The sequence below is a fragment of the Erpetoichthys calabaricus genome, chromosome 5 (assembly GCF_900747795.2).
Source record: "Erpetoichthys calabaricus chromosome 5, fErpCal1.3, whole genome shotgun sequence".
NCBI lineage: Eukaryota > Metazoa > Chordata > Cladistia > Polypteriformes > Polypteridae > Erpetoichthys > Erpetoichthys calabaricus.
This window is the reverse complement of record NC_041398.2, coordinates 171,565,915-171,576,667: the sequence shown is the minus strand read 5'-3', so window position 1 is coordinate 171,576,667 and position 10,753 is coordinate 171,565,915. Positions and strand designations below refer to the sequence as shown.

The window sequence follows — 10,753 nt, the reverse complement described above, 5'->3', positions numbered from 1 at the left end:
TATTTGACAAAGTATCATCCACATACAATTAATAGCAAAGTAAATGATTCCTAATTCTTCCTTCCTCCTCCAAAAGAGTGTTGCCAACTGCCTCCTGATTCTGACCTTCTCTAAGTGAGGCAGTAGGCTTTCTTTTAAGCTAGACCTGGGAACTGCTTCTGGTCTCCTGTTCAAGTCTTCTGAAGCACTTCCAGGTCATATGAAAAACAGGACAGTCCTCCCCAGCAGTGCCCTCTGATGTTTAGACCCAGTCAGGGCTACGTTTCTGGACTCAAACTCCCATGCCACCATGCAGGTAACTTAAACTGGCTCAGCCTTGAGGAACACTGCCACCTGTCATGTGGGGAAATGAACTGCTCTTGGTGAGCCCATTCACCTGCTCCTTCTATTATGGCCACCTGGCCGGGCATAAATCCTTCCTTTATCCCATCCAGGATGCCTGTCCTTCTTTCCTGGCACCTATGACTTGTAAAATGACTTGGGATCCATCCATCCATCCATTATCCAACCCGCTATATCCTAACTACAGGGTCATGGGGGTCTGCTGGAGCCAATCCCAGCCAACATAGGGCGCAAGGCAGGAAACAAACTACAGGCAGGGCGTCAGCCCACCACAGATGACTTGGGATAGGTGGACAAACTTAAACAATTAAAACAACAACATATACTGAATGCAGTATAATTAATTATATTCTTATATGGGCCTAGTCATTACTACTACAAAAGTTTTCTCTGAGTTTTTTTCCACATGGCTTAAGGTAGTGGGAGCAATTAAAAAGTAGTAAGAAGTGTGTCAGGTATACTTATTTCTATTGTCTGTTATTTCAAATAAGTTATATACAGTATTTCAATACTGTACTTCTTGATACTAATAAGACGTATCCAATGAAAGTTTGATCTTAGCACTCATAACATAACACATACTATTTTCAAACAAGTGCATTAATCAGATTCTGAGTTACAGTGAAATTGATGGAATTCTGCAGTATTGATGTACAGTAATATCAGAAATCTAGCAGCCGATTGATGCAACCACATTCTCATATATCCAAAGCAGTATGGCCCATGAACCTAACATGCATGTCTTTATGATGTCAGAAGAAAACTGAAGTACCTTATCTTTAACAATAGGCCCACAATTAAAAGTTGGACATTTGTGATCTTGTACCAGCCAATATCTTCAACCTGTTGAATTGTTTATTTGTAAGTTGCCAAGAGACCATATTAGATCAACCCACCCGGAGGTGGTGAAGTGTTCTTTCTATCTGCACTCAGTGGGTTAAGAGTCAGCAATTGCTACAGTGCCTTAAAAAAAATAAGAAAAGAAAATAAACCCACTTTCTAAATTGCTATGTTGTAGATATAATGTTTCTTTATCAAACAGTTCCATGAAGTGATACATTTATTAAACCTAAGCTTGAGTACAAGGTTGTCCATGACCCTATTGTGAGTGCTTTCTGCTGTGTTGTTTGCCTACACCACCCCATAAGATAAAGAACAAGCAGGTGCCAGTGGACAATAAACATAAAGGAAAGCTCTGTAGACTGAGAACTCCAGTGAAATATAAGAGTCTCCAAGCCTTATGAAGTGTGTTAACTATGCCAAGTGAATATATATTGATAAAAAAATTACTTCCAGGAACTTTTGACACCTAATGAAGCAGATCAGAATGAGAGGAGGAACACAGTTGAAATTTTGTGACATTAATCATATTCTATTATTGAAAATAATCCAGCAACACTATGCCATTTTATGTTATCTGTAACTTAGTTTTCATTTATAATATAATTAATTCAATCAATATCAAATGATTTTCTCTCCCCAGGTTGTACTGGCCAAGTTTGTGGGGCAACAATTGTCTCTTTAAACAATAAAGGACACAAGATAAAAGTGGTCTCTGGGCGATAATTCATTAAAAGTCATTCTGGGTTACTGTATATATCAAACCCACAACATTCCGTGTCTGCAGTCCTAACAGCACAAGCAGAATTTCAAAAGATATCTGGACTCAAAATGAATTTGAATAAAAGTGCACTTTTCCCAGTGAACTCTCTAGCACATAACATCAGATTGAATACCTTCCCTTATATCATCGCAGATCAGTTTAAATACCTAGGGGTAAACATCACAACAAAATTTTGCTGTCTGCATGGAAAAACATAAACAAGATGTACATAGATGGTCTACTCTCTATCTTACTTTAGCAGGGAGAATCAACACTGTCAAGATGAATATCCTTCTCAATCTTCTTATTCTATTCCAAACCATCCCATATACATTAACAAATTATTTTTTAATTTTTTAATTATTTGGAATTCGAAGCATCCATGCATCTAAAGGGTGACCTTTCAATGACCTAAAGCAGAAGAGGGCATGGCACTACCTAACTTTCAATTTTATTTCTGGGCAGCAAATATACAACCTATAAAAACCTGGACAATGACACAAATAGATGAACATACACAGGCTTGGTTTGCAATAGAAGTAAAATCATGCAGCACTTTTTTATATTCCTTGTTTTGTACCCCAGTAAGTACAAGTTATTATCAATATACTAACAACCCAATTCACTCAGAATATGAAACCAATGTAGGAAGCACTTAAAAATAGAGAAGCTTTTATCTGTTGCACCTCTAGATGATAACCACCTTTTTTCATTCTCTCAAACTTACACAGTTTTTAATGTTTGGAAAACATATGGGATTAAATCATTTAGAGATTTGTCTGTAAATAATGTCTTTGCATCCTACAAACAATTACACTTCAAATTCAACTTCCCATCAACACAATTGTTCTGCTACTTTCAAATTAGAAACTTTGCTAAACCGAATCTGCCCAAATTTCCTCACCTCTCATCCATTTCTATTTCAGAAGAAATATTGATCATTCTTGAAGACTCAGGCAGCATTTCTATAATATCCATCCATCCATCCATTTTCCAACCCGCTGAATCCGAACACAGGGTCACGGGGGTCTGCTGGAGCCAATCCCAGCCAACACAGGACACAAGGCAGGAAACAATCCTGGGCAGGGTGCCAACCCACTGCAGGACACACGCAAACATACCCACACACCAAGCACACACTAGGGCCAATTTAGAATCGCCAATCCACCTAACCTGCATGAACCCACGCAGACACGTCATTTTAAAGATCCCAGAGTGCAGTGGAAAAATGGATCGCTTACTCAGCATTTCAGAAAGGGAATAGAAGGCAGCAGCTCACAGAATTCACTCTAGCTCCATATGCGCAAAGCATACAATTATTTAACTTAAAATATTTTATTGAGCATATCTATCTTATTTAAAATTGTCCAAAATGTTTCCAGGGTAAGATCCAACTTGTGAAAGTTGCAATCGAGCCCCAGCCTCACTAGACCGCATGTTTTGGGTGTGTACCAAATTAACATCATTCTGGACCAAAATCTTTAAATGCCTATCAGACAGCCTTAGTGTCACAGTCCCTCCTAATCCATTAACAGCTGTGTTTGGTGTACTCCCTGATCGGCTTAAAATGGAGAAGACAAACAAAATGTAATTGCCTTTACTTCACTATTAGGGCGTAGACTTGTCTTGCTCCTAGCCCACCTCTTTTAAGTCAGTGGGTAACTGATGTTATATACCATTTGAAATTGGAAAAAATCTAATTCTCACTTAGAGGATCTGTTCAAAACTTTTTTTTAAACCTGGCAGGATCTAATCAATAACATTTTAGAATAAGCATTTATATCGGGGAAAAGGATTCTCTTCCATCTTTTCTATTCTTAAAACATTACTCTGGCTGTTAGCCTTCCTCTCTTTCTTCTGGGTGGGGGTTGAATTTAGTTCTGTTAAGCTTGACTTGATTGTGTGGAGTGTCACTTGCTTTTAATAAAATCAATCAATAAAAAAAAAAGTCATTCCGGGTTAATTGAGGGTGGCCAGTCAATGTAAATGCAACAATCTGAACAGCAAATGAAAGCCAAGATCCTAAGAAAAGCTCAAATGAACTCTAAGAGAGTATTGCTACACTCAGAATCACTGTGACATCTCTAACCAAGTACTAGGAGTTAAAACTGTAAAATAAACTGAACAGCATTGTTCTTAGACTGAGCAAAAGAAAATTCAGGGCTTACCTTAGTTCAAACATTGCCAATCCAATTCAAATTCATTGAAAAGTCATTAGTCTTGCTTATCTCCATTGAACCTACTAAGCAATCATTAGAATGTTAACTCCTCTTTTTCATGTATTTCTTGATATACATTTCTTTAGCGTTTATTTGTTACTCCTTTTATAGTTAATAGATGCAACCAATATACATTATATTATATTCCAGGGGTGACAATATTTCAATTAAATGAATTTTTAATGCCAAACGTGCTTATCCTTCAAAAAAAGATTAAATATGACAAATCAAATGCTTGAACACACACTTTTAGTAAGTTTTAGAATAAAAAATGTAAGAAATGAATATGAAACCTATTTCAGTTTATAGTAAAAATTTTGCGTATGAGATTAAACAAAAAATAATGGTAGAATTAAACATTTTAAAATTACAATTATCATACATTTTATTTATTTATTTATTTATTTATTCATTTTACATTTTCTTTAATTTACAAATGTATTCCACTCTAAGTAATTCTGGTCCATCTTTAACAATGTTTCTTCTTTGAAATAGCAACTGCGAAAGTGTTAATTTCCCTAGATTTTTACATTTTACTGTAACCTTTTTTTAACTCTACAGTTACATTTTTTTTTAACTTTGATCATCTGTAATGTGTAAGTAAACAGCTATTGACCCCTTCAAATTAAATATAATTTTCAAAAAGAGAAAAGCACAATTCTTGTGTTGTAATGCCAAACACTATTACAACAATTGCTGCCCGTACTGTAGAGTATGATGGAAAAACAGTCATCATTAGTGAAAGGTTGATGACTTTATTTAACTTGACTCCTATCTTCAAATTGCATTATAACTATTTAAATTTTTTTTTACATTTTAGAATAGGCAGGCTAAGCAACATACAGAAAGGCAGAGTCAAATAATTGAACCAACATCCCTGTAAGCTATAAATGCAGTGCTTTAGATACATACTCTTGTTTCCCGATGGCATAAAACTATTGAAGTTGATGCAGAATAAGGAGTGTGGCAAATACATCTAATTATCTTTTAAGCATATTCTAATAGCTTTGAAAACTTGGGTGATCCTATTTGTTTTATTAACATTCTTAAAAATAAAGGAGCCAAAGTGGGTCTTCAGAGCGATGTCATGTTTGGTTTCCTAAAGAAACATCCACATGAAGAATCTAGAAAGAAGTTTTATTTATTTAGATCACTATTGCTGCATAGAGTAGCACAAGCTAAATTCAAGTTTTCTTGATCTGGTATTGTCCTGCTACAGTTTACTATACATTAAAGATTTATGTTTTCTTCACATATTTGGAACCTTTTTAAAACCCAAAGAAATAATTTCAAATGAAGGTAGCCAACCACAGAATGAAATGGTTGTTTGTCAAGCAATGGGGAACCACACAACCCAATAAAGTGTCATTGCAGAATCGACACTTTTAAGAGTGTTAGATTATTGCAGTAATCAATGTAAAAGATTCAATTTATTGTATAATTGATCCATATAATCATAATATTACAAAAACCACTTAATCAAAGTCATATCGAAACACAAAAAAATGGGAACATGTTTAGGGTTTGTGGTTAAATTTTCACATGCTGGGTATCTGTGTTGTCACAAAAATTGCTCGAAATGAAATAATATTTGAATAAATTATGAGCAAAGAAGGCCATAAAATATATTGTATAATAAAAAAAATTATTATAATTTAATAATTGTCTTGGGATTTGGAAAAAAAGATTCAATGAATGTAAAATCACACATGTTAACTTAAAAGGCATTATATTTAACATATTTTATTTGTGCATAGCACTCTGGGTGCAGGCTCATGGCTCCTGAAGATGTATTTATGCCATTAAATGCTTCATTCAGTCACTGACTGACATAGAGTTTAAAGTTTGTATTTTACTATAGTTGCTTGGTGCAATGATTACATGAATGGAATGTACGTGGTTTAAATTTGCACAGCAAAATCACTATTTTTAAGTTCACTTTAAGTGTCACAGGTTTATTATTTTTATATATAAAACCATTTTAAGAGTTCCTTTGGGCACTGTAAGAGTAAAATTAACACTGGTAAATTTGCTGTGATCATTTTCAGTGAGGTTCATATGAAAAATAATACACCACTTGCATGTTTAAATGTACAACTAAATATCAATTATTATATGATCGCAATGTTTTTTGTTTGAAGCCCTATGTGTAACTGTTGTACTGTTGAAGTTTGCCCTCGCTCTAATACCAGTGTCGGTCATGCAGACACAGAATTAATGACTGAATAAATATTCTTTTAAATGAATTCTTTAAAATTGAAGGGGAAAACACAAGACCAAAACAATAAAATAGCGTTCATATCTACAATAATAATTATTTAGTGCTTTTGATCGAAGGTGTCAAGTTATTAAAGTTCTGTATATCAATCTGTATTTAGTCTCTGCTCCGTCTGTTACAGCAAGCCCCGAAGGAAATGTTTACAGGGAAATTTCCATTACAGTACTGAACCATTAAGGGATCAAAAGACGATAAAATCAGCAGGAAAAGGTACATTGAAAAGGTCTAGACTCATGTGGAGAGAGAAAATGCACCGATAGACATTAAAGAAAGCACGCTTCAGAATAGCGTAAATATCGACAGTATAAAGCTTCCTGAACAGACGTGAGGACAAGAAATTTTGATTATAAAGCCTGATGTGGAACTCTGCCTGACGCATTAAGTTGAACGTTAAACCTGAGAACAAGCCATTTCGAATGTAAATGTAATTCTCATTCTCTGCCATAAATAGCAGCGGAAATGGGAAAGTATATGTTAGTCTATAAATTAAACTAATTGTGTAGAACTAAATTTCCTTTGTTATTAAAGTCTTCAAAATGAATGCGTTTCCTAAAACTGTCACCATAGTGAAATTCAATGAGCTTGCGTTTGTTAAACGCTAATAAGTATAAAATTGTCCAGTGAGATATTTTCCATGGGGAAAAGTATAATTTTCAGACTTGACTAGCTTCGTAAATGAAGTCTGTGTCGGTTCTTTAGCATGTATTAAGATGTCCACTCATTTCTGTAGTGCTGTGCCGTTCGTTATGCCACCTCGTGCGGTTTGTGCAGAGGAGACCAAACGGAATCGTTTCCAGATGGCTCTTTTTTAGAAACGGTATTGGTACATCTCTCCCGAGTCACCTTATTGACTCCCTTAGCTTCCTTTTTCCACTTCATGCGTCTGTTCTGGAACCAGATCTTAACGTGCCTCTCTGTAAGATTCAATATAGCTGCCAATTCAATCCTCCGTGGCCGAGAAATGTACTTGTTGAAGAGAAACTCCTTCTCCAGTTCGAGCAGCTGCGCTCGGCTGTACGCTGTGCGGCTTCTCTTGCTGTCATCCGGGTCACCCTGGTGATCGCTCCCTGCAGGAAGGACACAACTTATTAAAAATTGTAATACTTAATTAATTGATTGCTACAAAAGTTATGCTTCTTGTGTAAATGTGTTTGGTTTCATTTTAAAGTATTTCAAAGCTCTATGACTCGACTTTTATAACTAAAAGGTGCGCATTTTAACTGCTATAATAGAGCGTGTATACAGAACAAAGAATTTTTTGCCGTTTATTAATGCTGATGTGTTACACGTTTGTTTCCAGTACCACTTGTTATGTTTGAAATATAAACTATAATGCCTTTAAAGGGATAGATAGTTATTACAAACGTATTGGTAATTATTAACAATAGTTTCAGTCCTGTTAAGTAATTCATTTTGTCCTTACAGTGGTAAATTAACAATTAAAATACGGAAACACACACACTTGTAGGGTTTTAACGCAGTAAGAGAAATGCATCACGTTTTCAGCGTTCAGAAATGAAAAATAAGTAAATAAATAAATGCATAATAATAATAATAATAATAATAATAATAATGTCTAAAAGAGGCCTAATTAAGAATTCAAAATTGCAAGGTTTAAAATTTTTTACATTTTAAATGAAACCACTTTAGTAGTTTAAGTAGGATAGATGCACATATTTTGAATAGCGTATATTGACCATTAGTGCCCACACTGTCCAACATACTCATTTACTTATACAGGACTGATTCTGACTTGCCTGTTAACTCAACTTTCTAAGGGACGAAAGAAACCTCATTATACTGTGGTGAAGAACACATGAACATCTCGCCTAGAGTTAGGAATGGAGTTCAGGTCTCTGGAAATGTGCCACAACCACTGAGTTACCGTAATCGTTTTAGTCCACCCCTTAACAAATGCACATGAAAGGCTTTGTAAAAGCATTTATTATTGTACATCAAGAGTCAATATAGCGGAAAGTGACGTGACATAGTGTGTCAGGTTGAAAATGAAGAAAGTGTGCAGAGTACCTCCGAAGAGGGTGACTAGTAAATGAGGATCTATTGAAACACCAGCAATTTGACTGGCACAGCTGTTTTCTGAAGGATAGTTTTCACTATTTACAATATCGTTCTAAAAACATATTCCCCCGGGGTATAATTTCTATAGTATATCTATCTTTAAGAATCGCAGCATTATACTGGATTCTCGTTAACATATAATGTGTGGTCATACTAATCCTGAGACAATTAGACCTCTTTTTTCGGATGCATTGTTGAAAGAGGGTTACGAACATCCATCCATCCATCCATTTTCCAACCCGCTGAATCCGAACACAGGGTCACGGGGGTCTGCTGGAGCCAATCTCAGCCAACACAGGGAGCAAGGCAGGAACCAATCCCGGGCATGGCACAAACCCACAGCAGGACACACACAACCACACACCAAGCACACACTAGGGCCAATTTAGGATCGCCAATGCACCTAACCTGCATGTCTTTGGACTGTAGGAGGAAACCGGAGTACCCGGAGGAAACCGAACCCGGGTCGGCAATGAACATCAGGGTGTAAAATGTTAGCGCCAAATTTAACAAAAAACGCAAAATATTTTAAGAATTATACTGCCTAACGACTCCAGAATCTTGGGTTCGAATATTTGTTCAAAGTACTGGCTGCATGGAGTTTGCACGTTCTTCCCCGTGTGCGTTTTAGGCACTCCTGTTTTTCCAAAGACGTGTGTGTTTCCTTAATTGGAAAGTAAAAACTGGCCTTGTGTGGTAATGTGGTTTGGACATGAATGTGCCCTGTGGCAGACTAGCGCCGTTATAGCGAAATGTCTGGAGTTATAGACACATAGCGCATGTGTGACCTCACTCATTCCATGTGTACATTTTCAAGTGTCAGGTTGACACTTTAACATTACATTTAACCCCTGTGATTTAGTTGTGTGTCCTGCTTTGTACCCAGTGCTACCAGGAGAGGAAAATAACCGGATGGATGTCAAATAGCTTAATGAAACGTCGCATACGTTTTGAAACATATAAAACATAAGTGATAGTAATAAAAAAGTGAAGCTGACAGTTCGTTAACTATTTTTTTCTTTAAATATTCCTTTTTGGAGCATATATTAAAAAATGCTAAATGCATTGTCGACAGCACAGAGATGTTATAATTCGGATGGAGGCTTCACGTTCTTTCCCATTCCTGCTGTAATTTTAGTCTAGCTATTATCCCAAAGACTATGAGTTGGTGCGGCCCGATACCTATGATTTCCGCCCGATACCTCTAGAATGTATAAGTAATTAAATTCAGCATTTGAAAAGACAGATGAACAAATATTAGAACATTTCACAGTGAAAAACTAAGGCAGATATTTTAAAATGTGAAAGAACTCCAATTTACTTTTCTAGATATGCGCACTATATTTGACTTTTCACATAAAAAGACTGAATGGCAAGATCAGTCTAATGCCTAATTTTTTAAGATGAAAAATTGCTTACTTCAGATTTGTAGATTTGATATACTGTAACTGTACCAAGAAACAAAATCCTTTTAACACTATACCACTTGTTGCTACATCAATACACACCTAGGCACTGGGATTTTATTCCATAATTTGTTCTTGAATTCTTCATCCAGGGAAACTGAAAGTGCGTCTCTCCGTGGGCTAAAACTGGATCCACTAAACCTGATTCTCCATAAATCTGTTCACTCTGGCAGGATGGTTGCTCTTTAGAAATAAATTCCAATTTTGTCCGATCGTCACAACACTCAAAAGAAGGGTTGTAAAGGGTCTCATTATCGGGGCTGCTGGCATACACACAAGCGGGTAAATGACACCCGAAATCCGGATAGGTCTGATATTCAAATCCCGTATGAAAGCAATCATCAAGGCGGTCCATGGTTTGTAAAAGGCAAAACGCGTCTCGCAGATCTCCCGAGAGGTTTTTCTTTCGCTGTGCTCCCCTCAGAGACTTCACCTGTCCTGCTCCACGTGACCCCCACCGGCCTGCTTTATCAGATATCTGCGCGCAACGCATTCAAGGAAATGCTTCGGACTGCGGAAATAAAAAATGTTGTGCAACCAAAAAAAAAAGAAAAAATGTTACTGTTCTTATTCATCTGTAAGTCAAGTGGAATAATATCAGCATTCGGAAACATTTCCATTTGGTTTTTAATAGCATTAAAATAGCAATAAAATTTCATACAGCCTGCATGGTTCTATTTTGTAAGATGTTGTGAATAAGATTAGAATTTAGGAGCTAGTGCAGAATTACTGTGAACTCCAAACATTTACAGTTAACATAAAAAGT

At 36.2% G+C, this 10,753-nt stretch overlaps 1 protein-coding gene across 1 annotated transcript; it reads right to left on the bottom strand.

Moving 5' to 3' along the window:
* Positions 1-6,464: 6,464 nt before the first annotated feature.
* Positions 6,465-10,431, bottom strand: LOC114652682 (pancreas/duodenum homeobox protein 1-like). Its single transcript, XM_028803013.2, has 2 exons — positions 10,030-10,431; positions 6,465-7,509 (listed from the first exon to the last, which is right to left on the bottom strand). Exons 1-2 carry the CDS (start codon positions 10,340-10,342, stop codon positions 7,187-7,189), a joined length of 636 nt encoding a protein of 211 aa, XP_028658846.1. The 5' UTR covers positions 10,343-10,431; the 3' UTR covers positions 6,465-7,186.
* Between the last annotated feature and the right edge of the window lie 322 nt (positions 10,432-10,753).